We start from the raw sequence: 18,712 nt of genomic DNA on the forward strand, positions 1-18,712 counted from the left end.
TTGGAATCGATCGTTATTGAGCGTCAACACTCGTCGAGTGCATTTTACTTGCACAGGCGACACTCAACCAAAACGGCATTCAAATCTCCAAAAATTCTAAAGTAGCGCATCCACACTTTTCGTCCTTAGACAACATCTTCGCCGGTTTAGATCGCGTCGATCACTACTCTATACTAGATTGCATCAAGTTGGCTGAAGACACTCTTAACTACAATGACGCCAAGGAGTACAATATACCTGAGGCAAGGTTCAATTCTGACTTCGACGAGTTCATGAATGGACTTGATCACACAGATTCTTTTGATTCCAACCACATCGAAAATACCCCACAATTTCTCGATTCAACAAATGATAAAGAGTTCATGAATTACTTAGACAAACTGGATTACCCATGGCACCCAAGCGGCAGACACTCTACATTCGAGTGCCACAATCTACGCAGAGCTCTGGGGGGCGCCACAACTTGCCCCTGACCCTCGACAAAAGCCTGATGACCTATGCCAAGGCTAGAAGATCACACAAAGATGCCATCACTCATTAGAGCATTATCCTACCTTGTCATGTTATTGCAATAGCTATTATTTAAGCCACAAAAGATGTTAGATAAGAGTTTCAGAGTCTAACAGTCATGTACCAGGTTCAAAGCTTACAAATTTCTCTGAAACCAATACATGCGCTTGGAATTTCATTCCCACCATCGGTAACATCTCTGTGATCCTGTTTGGGCAGCTACACGGGCAGTTTCTGTTACCTTCGAACCTTTGAACTCGGTGGGAAAGCATCTCCAACTACTTGCTATGGCCAGTCCTCGGGCAGCTTTGCTCTCCCTGGGATGGTGTTCCGACCCTCGGTAACATCTCTGTGATTCTATTTCGGCAGGTACACGGGCAGTTTCTGTTACCTTCGAGCCTTTGAACTCGGTGGGAAAGCATCTCTGACTACTCGCTATGGCCAGTACTAGAGTAGCTTTGCTCTCCCTGGGACGGTGTTCCACCCTCGGTAACATCTCCATGATCCTGTTCTAGTAGGCACATGGGCAGTCTCTATTGCCTTCGAGCCTTTGAACTCGGTGGGAAAGCATCTCCAACTACTCGCTATGGCCAGTACTCGGGCAGCTTTGCTCTCCCCAGGACAGTGTTGCCACCCTTGGTAACATCTTTGTGATCTTGTTCCAGCGCTATCTTGATCTGATCTTCCTCTTTGAGGGCGATCTGATGATAACCCGAATAGCAGTCAAGGAAGGAGAGCAGGACACAGCCGGCCATTGAGTTGATTACTTGATTGATGGGTGGTAGCCCAAAAGGATCCTTTGGGCAGTGTTTATTGAGATCAGTATAATCAACACACATTCTCCACTCATTATTACTCTTTTTAAGAACAAGTACAGGGTTAGCTAGCCACTCTAGGTGGTAAACTTCTTTGATAAAACCAGCTGTGAGTAGTTTCGCTAACTGCTTGATGGCTTCGCGTTTGTCCGGCGTGAAACGCCGCAAACGCTGCTTCTTCAGAATGGCTTTGGGCTGCCGGCGGGGAACGTGCACGATGGTGGTGAGGTTTGGGCTGGCGACGGCCTCTGGCTCCCATCGGACGGGAGTGGGGGGGGGGGGGGGGGTTGGGATCCATTGCACTGGCGGAATAGAGGATGCAACGCGAAGGCCGCTGAAAATAGAGGAACTGACCACTAGTGTATGTGTCTCAGTACACTGGTGCAGCAGTTCGATCCACTAAGGGTGTGTTTGGATGAGGGTTGCAAAATTTACATGGTGGCAGTGTAGTATGTTTGATCACTATTTAGGAGTATTAAACATAGGCTAATGAAAAAATTAACTACATGACCCTGTGATAAATCGCGAGACGAATCTAAAGAACCTTTTGACCGCATGATTAACGGATGGTTACTGTAGCATCACATAAGCTCATTAGATTCGTCCCGCAAAATAACATCCATATGTGAAAAGGTTTTCCAAATAGTTTTTATTTAATACTCCTAATTAGTATCCAAACATTCGATATGATATGACAGGGGGCGTAAATTTTACGGGTGTCAACCAAACACCCCTTAAATGCGACTACTTTTAGCGTGCGTACAGCCCGACGAGATAATGTGCTCCATAAGAGCATCTCCAAGAGCGTCTAAAAAATAAAGTCTAAAAAACTACTTTTGGGACTTTGCCAAAAACTTTTAGGAGGGAAAAAAGATCCCCTCCTCCAACAGTTCCCAAAAGTTAGTTCCAAAACAATTTAATTTCCCAGCACATATTCTTAGCCTTTTGTATAAAAATATTTCTCGAGCAAAGTTTATTGGATGAATCAACCACTAACCCTAAATAGCCACTATGTAATTCTCAACTTGCTCCTCGTCTCGTCTCTCACCCCTCCATTGCTGGCAAGCTGCCGCCGCCTTTCTCCGTCATCTCTTCTTTCTTCTCCACGAAGCAAATCAGCAGCACTTTCTTAATCTTGTTCTTCTCTAAGCTCAACCGGCCAACCCTTGCTTCCTTGTATCTCAACTGAAGCACTCAATCGGCAGCTAGCGCCCCCTCCTTCCTGTTCCCAATTCGAGCTCCACAACCACTAAATCCAAGCCCTGCTTGCGCCCCATCGATCTCAGCTCCTTTCCAAATCCAAGTATCTAGCCAAGTAGCAAAACCACCCACACCATCTCTCTCCAATAAATTACTTCCAATCGAAGTAGCTTGAGCTCCTCCCTCTCCCTCTCTTTCTGTTCGTCTCTCCACCGACGCAATCAGCAGCTGAAGGTCCAGGCCGAGTACCATGCGCCACTGCTGGTCATCCTTCCTCACTCTGCTTGAGCAAAACAACCAGCCAACAGCGCTAGCAACTCGAGTCGCCCCACTTCTACACCAGCCATTCCTCCACCGACAAGCCTCTGCGACATTAGTAGAGCTGCGGGCACATCAACAGTGGAGGACCTTGTGCCGTCGCACTGCAGGAGGAGAACAGATGAGTGAGACATGGAAAATGGCACCCAAGGAGAAGAAATCACGTGGGAGGAAAAGAAATTGAGAGGAATCGGTTCAACTTCAGCGATTGGGAGTGCGACCGAGCGGCGAAAAAATGGCTTGGTTTTTCGTCAGTTTTGGGCGTGCGGGAATATCGGGCAATGGTTTAGGAACTGTTGGAGCAGCTGTTTTTTATTTATTTCAAACTACTTTTTGGGAGTGTATATTAGGTACTCTTGAAGATGCTCTTAGATTTTTTTTTTTGGAACTCTGGAATTCCGATTTGGAAGGAAATGTGTGTGAGAGACTAATGTCTACAAGAAACGAACTATACTGTGAGGAAAAAAAAGAATCAAAATATAGTTGTAATGGTTACCAAACAGAAGAATGTGGAACTGGAATTGACGTGACCAAATTTTTTTTCTAGTAAAACAATAATTGAAGTCCAATTTCAACACTCAAGTGCGAGTCACAATTTTTTTTTATCTTGGATTGAAAATGTTGTATAGTCGCTCAAAACAAATGGGGGCAAAATTCTGAAATTGTAAGGTATTGTTAGGCCAGTTGTAAGCTTCATCATTTTGGCCCAAACTTCCAATACGTGATATCTCTGAGGCCCTGTCTGTCCCACAAGGCCCAATTTTGGTGCATAAAAAAGCGTAGTAGGGCAGGGGGCAGAGGCGAGCGCCGAGCGCCGAGCGCAACTGGGAAGCGGCAGAGTGGGAAGAGGAGAAAGGGGAAGCGAGATCGCCGCCGCCGGTGAAGGCGCCGGCACCGACGTCACCGATCGCCGCCTGCTTCCTAGGCAAGGCCTGCAGTCTCACTCCCTCTTCCCGATGTTTTTATTCTTCCTTCCTTGTTCATCTGCGCATCCCTACCCCTTTCGTAGTGCTTCGGTTTTTGAACCATCCAAACGGATAAATTGTGTTGTGTGTTTGTCGATGTGATGTGATCTTGAACTGAGCTGTTTAGATTTGGTTTGTATTGCATTTTGGTGTGACTGTAACATGTACGGAACGGGAAAACCCTAGTGTCGATAGATCTGAATGAACAGATCTATAATTGAACGGGAAAATGTGGGTACAGTATATAGAAGTTTCAATCTTTGGGTATGTCATGGTTGATCTGCAATCTTTGTGTGGTTTTTTTTTTAATAAGGCTCTAATCCTTTTCATTATTAATTAGTGAAGAAAAAAAACTGGTCTTGTAGCAGACTGCATTATGCTTGCTTTGGATTATCGTTGATGTAGTCTACTTTAAAAACCTGACCTGATGCTAGGGCTCTGCCCTCCATAAACTCAGAAGCACAAATTTGATTTTTGTACTCATTTTGGCACTTTGTTGTGCACTTATGTCATTCGAACAAATTATTTCTTCTGTGTGTTGCATAACATTAATTTTTGTTCTGGTTTCAGATGCACATAGGATCGCTCTGTAGTCCCTACTTTTCCTTTTTACTTGGTTCATTTGGTACATCTGTACCTGGCCTTCAGTGCTTTGGTTTCTTAATCCAAACTAAGCAGAGGAATTTCGTCAGCATCATCCTCTGAGTTTTTATGAACCCTGTAACAGAAGGACCTCATTGCTCAAGTAGATCCAAAAAAGATGTATGCCCATGAGTAACATGGCTATGGTAAAAGAGTCCAGTTTTATGTTAGTTGGAGGGTTCAACCCAGGATATTGACATATTTTCTGTAGGCAATGGTTGATCTGTGAACAGTACACTGAATTGTATTTCAGTGTATAATTGGGCATTTTCCCCACACTTTTCACGTTTGTTTCATGCTTCACCCAGCACAGAATTTGCATGTTTGTAACAGTGTATATAACAACTTGACAAGTGACTTCCAATCTACACAACACATATGCTAAATCTTTGCAGGGGATCCAAATCTCTAGCATGTTACATGTATATCTTTCATTTCTCATTCAGTTCTAACGTTTTCATTATTTTTACTTTGTTGCGCAGAGACTTTGACATCATGCAGAACACCAGCAAAATATCGAGCACCACAATCACGTCGCTCAGCGACGACGTGCTCACCGAGATCCTCTTCCGCCTCCCGTCCCTGGCCTCGCTTGCCCGCGCCGCCCTCACCTGCCCGCGGTGGCGCCGCCTGGCCACCTCCTGCGATTTCCTCGCCGGCTTCGGCGCGCGCCACGCCTCGCTCCCGCTTCTCGGCTGCTTCTTCTACGCCGACGACGGCTACTTTGAGGTCCCCGTCTTCCAGCGCGCAAGGAACCTCCCTGACATGGACCTGGCCGCTGTGGTCCGCGGCGGCGACTTCCTGCTATCCAGCTTCTTCGAAGATGACCTGTGGACGTTCAAAGACATTTGTCAGGGCCTCCTCCTCTTCGCCAGCGACGACGAGCTCGCCGTGTTCAACCCGGTGTCGCGCCGCCGCACGTGCGTACCCTTGCCGAACGGTGAGCATGACAGGGAGACCTCGGTCGACTGCTTGCTCCCTGCCGCCGACGCGGCATTCCGCGTGGTTTCCCTAGAGCGCGATGAGCAGGAGCGGGTGCGCGTCCACGAGTACAACTCCCGCATGGGCGAGTGGCGTCCCCAGCCGTGGACGCCGCACGGCATCATCAACTGGAGTCCGGACGATTCGTTGCGGGCGATGCATGCTGCCGGGCGTATCTACTGGAAGCACAGCAACAAGCTGCTCTGTCTCGAGACGGCCCCTAGCGGGTCGGTGCAGGTAAGCCACGTTGCCCTCCCACCGGTGCCAGGCTTAGCAGAGGCGGCGGCGTCGTACGTGGTCGGGGACATGGAGGACGGCACTTGCTGCCTCGCCTGCGTCGCAATGTCTCGACGTCTCCGGAGCCGTACGCTGCAGGTGTGGCTTCGCAGGGAGGATGGCGGCGGGTCCTGGGAGTTTGGATGGGAGACCAAGTTCCTCTCAGGATATTCACTCTGCGCGGTGAATGCCGGCGTTGTGCTGTTCGAGGACTACAGGGCCTATCGCCTCAACGAGCTCGACGAGTTACGTTTTGGAGGCTATCCTCAGACGGAGGCATCCTTCTTCGCCAGCCGTGGATCGGAGGCGTACCCGTATGTGGCATGCTCCACCGTGCTGCTGGGCAGGTGAGGCAAAATCCTTTCTTTTCCCTTTCCTCCATACTTCATTACGTATCGCCATGTTAAAGGAAAAACCTTCATGTGCTTAATTAATCAGGCGATGCTAAGTTGGTAACCACTGCAAAGATAATAGGAAATATAATATGATCATCCACTGCAAAATGGCCTGGCGATCCTAGATATATATCTTCTGTTACTTCTCTGATGCATCAGAAAATTGATGATGTTCGGATGTTCAGTACCCTGTAGCCAAGTTTTTTTAGTGTTATTATGATTTATGAGCAGCATGTGGGCATCATCCTCCTGTTTCCTTTGATCTATAATGGATCGATATCGATTCAGAAATCTCTCCCAATGGGGTGGTTTTTTTCTGCAGGATTGGCTTTGCAGCTATTTCATTTGCAATTATCATATCTCATAATAGAATTGCAATTGCTAATACTGGGCAGGCTCATACAAGACGACGGAGATGAGGCACGCGCGCCGCCTGGGTGATCAACTGCCGAGGCCGAACATCATCAATTTTCTGATCGGACGTGATAGAGTCACTGTAGCAATCGCCGAACATCATCAATGCACTCCTCACCGTCCTACTTGTAATCAAACACTACTTGTAATTTCCGGCAAGGAAATAGGCTAATGACAAAACTACCTGCAGGAATCGCAAGACGAATCTAATGAGATATATTAATTTATGATTAGTGAACGGTTACTGTAGTATTACTATAGCCAACACATCGATTAATTAGTTTCGTTAGATTTGCCTTGTAAAATAACGTCCATCTTTTTCAAAAGATTTTGTACTACATGCATGAAAAAAAATTATACTCTAGTATTAGGCCTAAAATCTATAAGCCTTCCCAAACATGCCCCCAAGTTCAGGTCAACGCACTCGGCCGCTGGCTGCGCCTTGGAGCCGCCTGTCGCCTGGGCGCTCGCGTGGCTGGCGCCGGCCTGGGTCCCTCGCGCTGCCATGCTCCCGACCGCCCCGAGCCAGCCGCGCTAGCAGCAGCTGCTGCTAACCAGCGCCGCCCCTGCAGAGACAAAAAGGAAACAAAAAACAAGCAGCGCTGCCGACCACTGATCTGCACAGGGCAAAACCACAAAATAAAAGACACCCAAAATTCCAACGCAAAACCAAAACAAGCAGCTCCGGCTCTGGCTCCACCCTGCCAAATGTTGCTGCAACCCGACTCCGGCTCCAGCTCGGCGCTGAAGCCCCGGGAATACCAGTGATTGGAGCGGGAGGGGGGGGGGGGGAGCCACGAAATGGTAGCTCCAAGCGGCTCCGGCGGCTCCTCCATCTCGCCTCCCACCTTTGCCGCGCCAACTACAGGAGGCCTGTTCTCGCGCGCTCCTCGGCCAACTGCAGGAGGCCCTTTTTCCTTCTCGCCTCCCCTTCCCGCGCACACTGCGTCTCCTCGCGGCTTGTTCGCACGCTACTCGGCCAGCCTCGCCAACTGCAGGAGGCTGGGCGGTGGCGGGAGCCGAGGCGTGGTAGCGTAGGGCGGGGCGGCGGCGGGCCACGGCGGGGGCGGAGGATGGTGGCGCCGCGGCACGAGCAAGATGAGCACAACGGAGCAGCCGGCGCCGCCATGGCCGAGCAGGAGGAGGGGGGAGGTGCTGGCGCCACCGCGGCCGAGCTGGAGGAGGGGGCGGAGGTGCCGGCGCCGCCGCGGCCGAGCTGGAGGAGGGGGACAGAGTTGCCAGCGCCGCCACGGCCGAGCGAGAGAAGGGGGCAGAGGTGCCAGCGCCGCCGCGGCACAGCCGGAGGAGGAGGGCAGAGCTGCTGGTGCCGGGGCCGAGCTGGATGAGATGGCGCGGAGTTGCCGGTGGCACCGGGGCCGAGCGGGAGGAGGGGGCGGACTTGCTGTGGCCTGTTGGATGTCGGGAGGAAGAAAGGATAAGGAGTGAAGATGAATTGAGAAAAAAAATAGATAGACAAGGGTAGTATGGCCATTTTACATTTTTTTGTGTATATTAAATAATTAGGAGTTGTTTTGCCAAATGTTTTCTAAAACAGCTCCAACTCCATCAAAAAAGCCGCTCCACCAGTGAAGCTGAAGCTGTTTTTAAAGGAGCCGGAGTCCTGCCAAACATGCCTTAAATATTTATACTGCTTTTACCGTGAAGCTGACGGTAAACTCCAGCTCCAGTTGAGATTTTGCTTATGCTGAGAATATTTTGTGGGACCTCCCCAACGCTTTTGCAATGAAGATATTCTTGCATCATCTATATGTTAATCCTAGCAGAAAACCAAATCATATGAGCCACTATAGTGCCATCATTACACAGTGTAAACATCTCAAGAAAAGCACTGCTAAGCAAGTACTCCTGTTCTGTTACGATGACCTACCCAGCAAGTACAGGAGCTGCTTGTTGTACCTGACTATCTTCCCTCAAGACCAAGTGATCAGGGCAACAAGCCTGGCTAGAAGATGCATTGTTGAAGGCCTCATAGCCACTAGCACTGTAACTGATAGCATGGTGCATGCAGCGGGAAAAGGGAAGAACCGAGCTACCGCAATGGATGAAACACAGCGCTACTTAGGGGTGCTCGTAGCTCGAGGGTTTGTTTCTCCTGTGGAGATCAGCACTGCAGGCAACATCAAGAGCTTTACAGTGCATCGTGAGGTCCAAGAGTTCATCGCCAAGATTGCTATAGATGTCAACTTTGTGGGTGCAAACATGCCACAAGATTTTGCTCGCCACCTCTCCGTTCACAACAGGATATGGTTGCAAGAATGTAACGCTGATGTTGAGGGGAATGACTTTGTGGCTCTGCTTCCAACCTTGTCTGCATCCTACCAATGGCAGCTGCTGAAACTGGTGGACCATGTTTTCAAATCGTCTAGTCGGACCTAGTCGCCTTGGGACCGATCAGACGACTAGTCGCGATTAGTCGTCGATCAGGTCGATTAGTCGAGCCTAGTCGGTCTTAGTCGTCTGCCTAGTCGTCCTAGTGTCCCAGGACCGATATGATATATGTACTACATATTACTTAATAAAAAACAAGCATGAAGGCAACAATGATGGTGGAAGTGTATGTGCGGGAACACTTCCACAGCTCTGTGGCGTCGATCCACATCTGCACATACACATAACACTAAGCAGAGGAGAGAAAGAAGCTAGAAGAATAGCAAGCAAGGGGGGGAAGCGGAGCTCGAGTATGAGCAGACAGTAAAGCAGGGGAGGGGAGAGCACAGAGAAGAAGCACGAGCAGATAGTGAAGCAGGGGAGAGGAGAGCACAGAGAAGAAACATGCCACTTACCGTCGGAGGAAGAGGAGGTCACCTTCAGGTGCTGCTGGTGGTGGCAGCCTTGCAGAACGCCGGCGCCCAAGGCCTGGCGGAGGCGGAGGCAGAGCCAGGAACTTAGGAAGCGGAAGAAAGAGGGTCGCCGGCCGCCGGGTCTTGCCGCGGTAGCAGCAGCAAGCCAGCAGCTGCGCCGGCGGACGTGCAGCAGGCGGCGGCGGTCCACGGGGCAGCACAATTTTGGGCGGGGTAGCGCGATTTTGGCGCGGATTTGGCGGGCGGCGGCGGATGGCGCTCGTGGTCTGGAGGAGCGTCGCGGACGGTCGTGGTCTGGAGCTGGGAGTTGTTGTGTCTGACTCTATATACCTAAAACCTAATGGGCCGCCTCTCCAGCCCACCACCGGCCCAAGCCCACAACGCAAAATAGCCCACCACCGGCTCGTGGTCTGATCGTTTTTCAAGCTGATCGGTGTGACTAATCGCGATTAGACGACGACTAATCAGACGACTAGAAAACTAGTCACTCCAACCTAATCGGTGCCCCTTATCGAGGTCCATGGACCGATAAGCCCGACTAATCGCGACTAATCGCGATTAGTCGGACGACTAGATAACATGGCTGGTGGACTTAGAAGGCTGCAGAGGCTTGAAGAAGCACCATCTGAAGACCATCTGCAAGATACTGCTGCTCAAGTATTTGAGCCTCAGGAACACTGATGTCACGGAACTTCCCAAGCAAATTAAAGAGCTTCAGTGCTTGGAGACTCTTGACATTCGTCAAACCAAGGTACGAGCACTTGGGAAAAAGACTATTGTGCTTCCACACCTAAAGCATCTCCTTGCTGGTGACAAGGTTACTCCAAGCTATGGTGCTGCCAGACCTGAAGAAGAATCAGTTTCTGCAGTAATAAGCATGCCCCTATGTGTTGAGAGAATGAAAAACTTGGAGATACTGTCCCATGTCCTAGTTTCCAACAGCGACGGTGAGCTTGCCTAATCGCTCAGCTGCTGAAACTGAGGAAACTAGGAGTAGCGCTTGATGGTAAAAATGCCAAGCTAAGTGATCTGTTCCGTCAGATTGAGAAGTTGCATAGATGCCTCCGCTCCTTGTCAATCCGGATCAACCAACCAGCAGCAAGTGGTGAAATTCAGGTCTCTGCGGGCTTCCTCATCAGTGGGCACTTGATGAACAGTTCGTCGAAAGCCTTAACATCAGTGGAATCACCAGCGGGCTTCCTCACATGATTCAAGAGCTCCATCAACTTGCCAAGTTTACACTGACGGAAACTTACTTGAATCAAGAAGGCGTCCATATCCTTGGCAAGCTTCGTGGCCTGCGCTTCCTCAGGCTTAAGCAGAGATCATACTCGGAAAGTGTGCTCGCCTTCAAAGAAGAAGAATTCCAAGCTCTCAACTTCCTACTCATCGAGGGCAGTGAAATCACCAAGGTTAGCTTTGATGAGGGCACACTTCCTAAACTCTACAGGATTGTGTGGTCTTCCGCCAACATGGAGGATCTTTCTGGAGTTGAGCACCTTCCCAAGTCGCATAAGCTGGAGCTCAATGGTGATTGCAACCTGGACCCAGTGAGAGCAGCGATTGGGAAGCATCCTAATGAACCTCTTCTCAAGCACAATCCACGCCATCAACCACAAGAAGACGTGGCGGCCTCGAGCTCAGCACCATGATTACTTCGTTACGCGCTCCCCCATCAACCAGAAGCACTTTTCGGTATTTCATCTGAAATCGTTTATCCTTAAAAATAAAGATGCAGCTGAAGGAGAGCCTGGTAATGTCCTTTGGATTCATCCTGCTTGTGTTATTCCCTTTAGCACCGTATTTTATATGTACTCTCTGGAATTGGATTTTATTTCTATGTGTTTGTGTGTCTGTTTGTTTGTGTGTACGAGAGAGTGAGCTGAAGTAGGCCCACTCTTTGTTCTGTGCCGTGGAATTGCATTTGCACTTGTATGTATCAAGAACACCACTGTATTGTACTCATTCGATTGTTCGGTGATGCTGAGTTTATGTATCAGGAAAACTACTGTATTGTACTCATTTGGTAATACTAGTGTCAGTATTAGGTAAGCAAGCCTGTGGTACAATGTGTGCACTGCTGCACTTTTCGAGAAAATTGGTTTTTTAGCACCCCAAACAACAGGCTTCGCAAAATTACTACTCTAAAGATGGGCTTCCCAAAATTACCATCCAAATCGTTGACAACTCGTTTCCCTTACAATTTTCTCCATTTCATTCATTTTTAAATTCCTTTTCCATCTACAAGCACAGGAAAGGACCAAACTGCCCTTGATTATACGTACATGTACATGTACCTGGGATTGGATCGATCCTAAAAGCAGTTCACGAGGATCGCGCGCCGCCGGCCAGGACGCCTCGCGCGATCGCGCGATCGCCGCCGCGCGCCGCTGGCCAGGAAGCCTCGCGCGATCGCCACCGCGCGCCGCCGGCCAGGACGCCTTGCGCGATCGCCGCCAGGCTGCTACCCTCCATCAACTTCCAGGCTGTCGTCGACTTCCTCTTTCTGGCCGCCGTCGACATCCGCTCGCATGGTCCCCCTGTTGGGCGTTGCCCCCTGATGGGCACTGCCGCCTGATGGATAGAGGTGGAGTCGTGCTCTTGCCGGTGAAGAAGATGCAACTGCTTGCTAGTGCTTCTGCACAGTTTTCTTGTGCTTCTGGATCTTGTTGTGCTTGTGCAGGGAGAGTTTTTGCACTTCTGTAAGCCAATAGAGTGTAGCTAGTTCTTGTGCAGGTGCTTATAATTGTTAAAATGCAACCGTAAAAGTTCCTGAAAATGGTACCATTTTGTACAATGTTATATTTTCAATGGATGCTTGTGTGGACAATTCAATTCCATTGCACATGCCAATGGATGCTTGTGCTTGGCTTATACGTGCTTCTGGTTTCAGCCATCTCACAATACATAAATTGAGCATCAAGGAGCTCACTGCTCACATTTAAAACTGAGGCACAATCTTAGAAATAAATCGAGACATTTCAAACTGATCCATATTGAGTTCACAGCTAAGAAATTAAATGAGTTCACAACATGAGTGTATAGCCTCACTAAAATGAGTTTACATCTCACAGAACAAATGAGTTCACATCCTTAATGAAGTTATTCACTTGTCACATAACTACAGAGAATCTTTATCCAATTTGAAGCTTCCTCTTTGGAACCATCTTCTTTGCTGGAGCTGCAGTGGGCCTTTTCTTTGGAGTAAACTTCTTTGCTGGAGCTGCAGTGGCCATCGTTTGTGGACTACTTGATGTGGTTTGGGAAGAAGTGCCCTCTCCCATCAGTAAAGCAAGACGGCTGCACATACATGTTGTTAGATTTAGATATTACTTTTCTTTCTCATTTCGACATTGCTAGACATAAAACTATTTTTCTTTGGTACTTACCTTCTAGTGACAATGCCTGGACTATCTTGTAGTATTTGTTCTCTAGTTGGCCTTTGTGGGGTGCTAGGCTCAACTGGTTTAGCTTTTGTACTATTCTTCCTAGGCTTCCTCTTTCTGCAGTTAAACAAAAAAAGATTGTTGCCTTCAATTTTCTAGGTTATAGTTAATGCTTTGAATGAAAAAAATGTAAGACTTACCTTTTTTTGGTTCCATTGAGTGGACACTTGTAACTAGCTTGCCTATGACCCTTTTCACCACATCTCAGACAGGTCATTGGGCCTCTAATCATTTTCTTCCCCTTATCATCAGTGGGAGCAGTGCTGCCATCATTGGCACCTTTCTTCTTGTGACCACCTTCAAGACATCCTTTGATCCTCAGTTTCCTTTGTCTTCCCACATTTCTCTTAGCAAGTGGTGCACCCACAACAAATGGGAGATGGACTTGTGGCCACTGGGATTTGTCTGTCATTGGCTCAATTTCTCCTCCATAAGCAGCCATGAATCTGTCCACCGAGTAGTACTCATGCACAAATTGTTCAAGGTCTATTCTCTTTTGTGATGTCACAAATGCCAAAACATGTTGACATGGCTTACCAGTGTGCTGCCATTCAAGACAAGTACAAGTCTTCTGATTAAGCTTCACGATGTGCCTTTCACATTTGCCGCTATTGTCCCAAACCTCTGCACTATAATTAGCAGATTCCACAACTTTCAAGTGCCCTAAGCCTCTAGTATTTGCCTTCAGCTGAACCATAATACCTGGTAATATCCTTCCAGCTGGTAGTCTTTCTCCAATTCTCCTCCTCCTCCTCCACAAACCCATGATCATTTCTCTAACCTTGTCAGCTAGTTCAGCAACAGGTAAGTCCTTAATGTCTCGAATCCAGTTATTGAAAACCTCTGCTACATTGTTAGTGACGTAGTCACACTTGATTTCTGGATTAAAGGCACACCTCATCCATTTCAAATTATGGTACTTATTTAACCACACCCGCACCTTGTCTGATTCTTTAATAATTGCTACCATATGGTCTATAAATACCTCTTCTCTATAAGCTCTTGCTGCAGGATACATCCCTCCAAACCCTTGGAATCTTTTCACAAAATTTTTCATAAGATGGAAAAAACATTCCCTTTGTTCAGCATTGGGAAACATATTCTTCACTGCATTCTCTAAACCTTTGCAAGCATCTGTGCACACTGCAAGAAGTGGAGGATCTCCTATTGCCTTCTTAAGTTGATTCATAAACCAACTCCAATTGTCTTCTGTCTCGGAAGCTATGAACCCATAAGCTAGTGGATACATCCAATTGTGACCATCAACTGCTGTAGCCGAGGCTAAATGGCCATTCCATCTTCCATTCAATGCAGTAGAATCTATACCCAGATATGGCCTACATCCTTCCAAATAACCATCGATGCAAGGTTTGAGTGCACAGAAAAAACGATGAAAATACACATTCCCATCTATTTCCAAAACTTCTATCTCCACAACACTTCCAGGTGACCTCTTTAGTACCTCAGCCTTCCATCTGTATAGCATCTCAAAACTCTCTTCCCATTTACCATAAACTTCTGCAAGAGCTTTTTCTCTCCCCCTCCAGACTGTGTCATATGAAATTGTTACAGAATATTCATCCTGCAACTTTTTCTGCAATTCTTTAGCTCCCATGTTGGGTGTATTCCTAACGATACTCACAGCCTTGCTAGCTACCCAATTCTGAGATGGTGTTATGGTCTTGACCCTGCTGCTTGAAATACAATTGTGTTCATTAACTAAAAGTGTCACCTACAAAATAAATCAACATAGAATAATTAGGGAAATACATGTAAAAAACTAGAAGTTATTGCAGGTTAACTAATAAAATTTTACCTTTACAGTTTTCTCGTCACCTTGCAGTCTGCCAACAAGCCTCCAAGGACAATTTTCACTAGATTTACAGAACACTCTATACCTCTGCTTATCTGACGCCTGTGTGCCTAGCTCAAACTCCTCATTGATGGCAAACTGTCTTACAGCCAACCTGAATTCTTTCATTGATGGGTACATAGTCCCAAGGTCCATTTTTGGATGATCCTTGTCATATGTAATCACTACCTCATCCGGTATCGCATCACTAACAGGAATGGCAGCACCTTCTGTATCGCCCCTCTGCTCAACTATTCTAGGAGGTTCAATCATCTTTGTTCTCTGATCCTCATCTCCCAAGCCCAAAATCTCATACAGCTGATCCTCACTAATCAATTCAATTCTACCTTCGTCATCATGTGCCTCTACTATCTGTAAGGTATCCCAATCCACTTGTGGGACATGTGAAGAAGCCTCAACCGACAACAATGGAGTGTCATTACTGCTCCATAAACACAATGGAAACCGTAACCACAAGTATAATTAATTGATAATAAGTGGTAATTGCAAGTTTGAACCACAACTAGAGGAATATGTTTTGTACAATTAATGCAAAGGTCTACAGTATAATGCAATTGCAAGCTACTGCACGTGCACCATTTCAATAATTCATGTACCCATGATATCACACAAAAATAGTGAGATAATATGTGCAACCTATTTTGTCTATTCTGGTACATTTGACATTTTAATTACTCCTCGACTACAACTCATATACATAACCAATGAAATTTGCAGGCTAATGAAAAATATGATGATAAATACCGTCTAGAAAAATCCATCAGATCTGGTTCCATGCTGCCGTCCTGGGTCATCTCAATGCGGTCCCTGGAACAACAGCGATCAAGCCCCAAAATCATGATCAAAAGCACCAGAACTACAGATTGCAGAGAGACACGGGGAGAGAAAAAGAGGGGGGGCAAAGACGATGGTGTGGTGTCCAGACCTGGAAGTTGATGGAGGGCAGCAGCTTGGCGGCGATCGCGCGAGGCGTCCTGGCCGGCGGCGCGCGGCGGTGATCGCGCGAGGTGGTCCCTGGAACAACAACGATCAAGCCCCAAAATCATGATCAAAAGCACCAGAACTGCAGATTGTAGAGAGACACGGGGAGAGAAAAAGAGGTGGGGCCAAAGACGAGGGTGTGGTGTCCAGACCTGGAAGTTGATGGAGGGCAGCAGCTTGGTGGCGATCGCGCGAAGCGTCTTGGCCGGCGGCGCGCGGCGGTGATCGCGCGAGGTGATCCGGCGGCGATCGCGCGAGGCGTCCTGGCCGGCGGCGTGCGATCCTCGTGAACTGCTTTTAGGATCGATCCAATCCCAGGTACATGTACATGTACGTATAATCAAGGGCAGTTTGGTCTTTTCCTGTACTTGTAAATGGAAAAAGAATTTAAAAATGAATGAAACGGAGAAAATTGTAAAGGAAACGAGTTGTCAACGATTTGGATGGTGATTTTGCGAAGCTCATCTTTAGAGTAGTAATTCTGCTAAGCCTGTTGTCTGGGGTGCTAAAAATCCAATTTTCTCTGCACTTTTCATCTGACACTGAAATCGAGCGGTTCTCCCCCAACAAAACCAGTGATGGATTGGCCTCCGCATTGGCTACTGATGCATGAAATGGAATCGGCCTGTATCCCTCTCCAGCTACGTCTGTAAGTACTTGCTTGTTGCTTCCCTCTCACCCCTTACCAGTTACCTCTACTCGAGCTGGTTGAATCGCTCGGATTTCGCAGGGCCATCAGCAAACAGAAACGAACCAAAGGCAGTGCTAGTCGGTTACCTGTAAGCAGCGGCCGGCGTGTCCACTGTCGAGTAGTGAGCCAGTGTCGGGCGTTCGTCGGCGGTACCCCGCGCGGCGCAGGATAGCTCCTCCCCCCTCCTCCCCCTGCTGCGACCGGCCGGCCGGCCGCCGCCGCTGGGGCCGCAGTTTGCCGTCGGCAACTCGTTTGTGGCCTAGGGTGGGCCGTCCGAGAGGTCCTTTGGTCTCGCTGCGGGCCTCCGGTTGATGAGCATTGGGCCGCGTGGGTTGTCAATGTGGCCCGTCTAAATAACATTCAAAACTCCCACCCAGTCCACGATGATTTCATTCCCGCTGTTTGAGGCATCTCCTCCTTTTCAAAGCCATGAACCAAGTCTACCAATGGTGGTAACATTCATCACCACACGATGATGATACTGTCTTGTATTTTACTATATATAATAAATATTATTTGAACTATGATTGAACGTCTTTCTCTCTTATTCAGGACACAGCGCACCCACAGTTTATTTGAATAAGCTACCGGCCGACAAATCCTGTGAAGAAGAAAGCTGATGTAACACAAGGCAAAAGCAGTTTCCTCCTGTTCTTCTGCCCTCCTCACCATGCCTCCATTTGAGCTAGTAAACTCGTGATTCTTCTTCCAACTCCACACAGGAGGGTGAACGCCTTTACCTATCCTATCTGTCTCACGTACGGGAACCGGAAAACACATCTTCTTCTTCCTCCCGCGGAAGCATCACGAGAAGCTGCGCCTTGCGCAGGGCCACCATGACCACCACCATGTTCACCTCCCCAACCACCGCCAGCTTGCCGTTCTCGCCGTTGCATGCCAGTGACATGATCCCTGGCATCATCACCATCACAGCGTCTCGATCAACCAGACACCAGCACACATGAATGTGTATATACTGAGAAATGCATAGAGAGAGAGATTGACCATGGCTAATAAGGAGAAAGATAAATTACGTACCTTCAACTTTTGTGCAGATCCAAGAACTCTGTCATGTATCCTCTTAATGAAAAACGTGCCTAGGCACGCACGATCAAAAAAAAAAAAAAGAAAAGAAGAAGAAGAAGAAGAACTCTGTCTTGGCACTTCTTGCTGATAATCGCCACTTTGAGCTCTGTCCGATGAACAATGGTGGGTAAGCAATTTGAATTTTTGACATGCTAAGGCAGGATTAATAAACTTCAAATAATCATGGACAAGAAGGGAATCTGAGTATATGAAGATTTTCTCAAAACTAAGATAAATAACACATTAATTCCCAAAATTTCTCACTGATTGAATGACTGCCAAAGATTTATTTTTAAAAAAAACTAATCAGGTAGAAGAGCTGGTGATGGCTACAAGCAAGGACCTCAAGAGTGTAAGGCGGCAACGAAAAGAATAATCACAACATGGAACAAGCGCCACTAGAACATAAATCGTAAACCTAAATTCAGTTATTCTTTCAAACGATTTGATGCTAACCAATAATACTTGACCAAAACCAAGCTACTGCCACCTTTTTTTTCAACTCTTCTAAGGGTCTGGACATTAAACGCGTGAATTGATGATTTTTTTTGTTGTGTTGATGATTCAGTGATCGGGAGACCACGTGGGCTTTTACTCCTAACAACCATATGTAGCTGGAAGTAGTATTATAAGAAGAAGAAAAGGATGCAGTACTCTGTTACTAGTTCCTCTGATCTGTTTCAGTGTTGGTCACATGAATTCATTGATTCCTCACTATTATTTTATACAATATGAGATTCAAACAGCCCAGCTAAACGAATCCAAAAGGATCAGCGTCTGTATGACTGTATCCTCTCTCCATGTGAACGTTCAAGACTTCATCCAGGCAGTTAGCTTGTCAGTCTTGCATTGTATACATATTTGATACTATCTCTTTACTACTCGTTAGTTCCTTCATTTTGGCACTATTTATTGAGTAAAGAATTACTCCAGCTAGCTCTAAGCTAGAACATTGGAGAATACCTGAGCTCTGCCCTGGCCCTTCTACATATCCTTATATGTATTTTTTACAATGCTTGGGGAGATATTGGGAGGTATTTCATGTGTCTATGATTTATGGGCCCAATTAAGGGTAGACATTGGGAGACGTCAATGAGGAGGCGTCGGGAGGCATTAGTTGTGTCTATGGTCGGTGGGCCTATAGATGCCGTAACGCCTCCCAACACTTCCCAATACCTCTGAAGTTTAGAGAATTAGAAATTCCAAGGCAATTCCTTTGTAGTTATTTTTTAAATTAAGGGTAAAAGGGTAAATTCATAATTTTAATATAGTGAAATGAATATTTGTTAAAAGAAAA

General features: G+C 47.3%; 2 protein-coding genes across 3 annotated transcripts; one reads left to right on the forward strand and one right to left on the reverse strand.

Moving 5' to 3' along the window:
• Window positions 1-3,642: 3,642 nt before the first annotated feature.
• LOC120707073 lies at window positions 3,643-6,768 on the forward strand. 2 transcript variants are annotated; one of them, XM_039991850.1, is made up of 3 exons: window positions 3,643-3,768; window positions 4,933-6,054; window positions 6,498-6,768. In XM_039991850.1, the coding sequence occupies exons 2-3, from the start codon at window positions 4,946-4,948 to the stop codon at window positions 6,541-6,543; spliced, it is 1,155 nt and encodes a 384-aa protein (XP_039847784.1). In that variant the 5' UTR covers window positions 3,643-3,768; window positions 4,933-4,945; the 3' UTR covers window positions 6,544-6,768. The 2 variants fall into 2 exon arrangements, with proteins under 2 accessions (XP_039847784.1, XP_039847785.1); XM_039991851.1 differs by having other exon boundaries at window positions 3,643-3,773; window positions 6,498-6,746.
• Window positions 6,769-12,286: 5,518 nt separating this feature from the next.
• LOC120707074 (PKS-NRPS hybrid synthetase CHGG_01239-like) lies at window positions 12,287-16,575 on the reverse strand. The gene is made up of 8 exons (XM_039991852.1): window positions 16,416-16,575; window positions 15,791-16,000; window positions 15,583-15,671; window positions 15,402-15,464; window positions 14,601-15,078; window positions 12,925-14,516; window positions 12,728-12,841; window positions 12,287-12,638 (listed from the first exon to the last, which is right to left on the reverse strand). The coding sequence occupies exons 4-8, from the start codon at window positions 15,449-15,451 to the stop codon at window positions 12,473-12,475; spliced, it is 2,400 nt and encodes a 799-aa protein (XP_039847786.1). The 5' UTR covers window positions 15,452-15,464; window positions 15,583-15,671; window positions 15,791-16,000; window positions 16,416-16,575; the 3' UTR covers window positions 12,287-12,472.
• Between the last annotated feature and the right edge of the window lie 2,137 nt (window positions 16,576-18,712).

The sequence above is a fragment of the Panicum virgatum genome, chromosome 5K (assembly GCF_016808335.1).
Source record: "Panicum virgatum strain AP13 chromosome 5K, P.virgatum_v5, whole genome shotgun sequence".
Classification (NCBI taxonomy): Eukaryota; Viridiplantae; Streptophyta; class Magnoliopsida; order Poales; family Poaceae; genus Panicum; species Panicum virgatum.

Coding starts and splice junctions, on each gene's coding strand:
- LOC120707073 (XM_039991850.1), top strand. CDS start 4,946: ATGCAGAACACCAGCAAAATATCGAGCACCACAATCACGTCGCTCAGC. Junction 6,055..6,497: donor TCCACCGTGCTGCTGGGCAG/GTGAGGCAAAAT, acceptor AATACTGGGCAG/GCTCATACAAGACGACGGAG.
- LOC120707074 (XM_039991852.1), bottom strand. CDS start 15,451: ATGACCCAGGACGGCAGCATGGAACCAGATCTGATGGATTTTTCTAGA. Junction 12,842..12,924: donor CTCAATGGAACCAAAAAAAG/GTAAGTCTTACA, acceptor GTTTAACTGCAG/AAAGAGGAAGCCTAGGAAGA. Junction 12,639..12,727: donor CCAGGCATTGTCACTAGAAG/GTAAGTACCAAA, acceptor ATGTATGTGCAG/CCGTCTTGCTTTACTGATGG.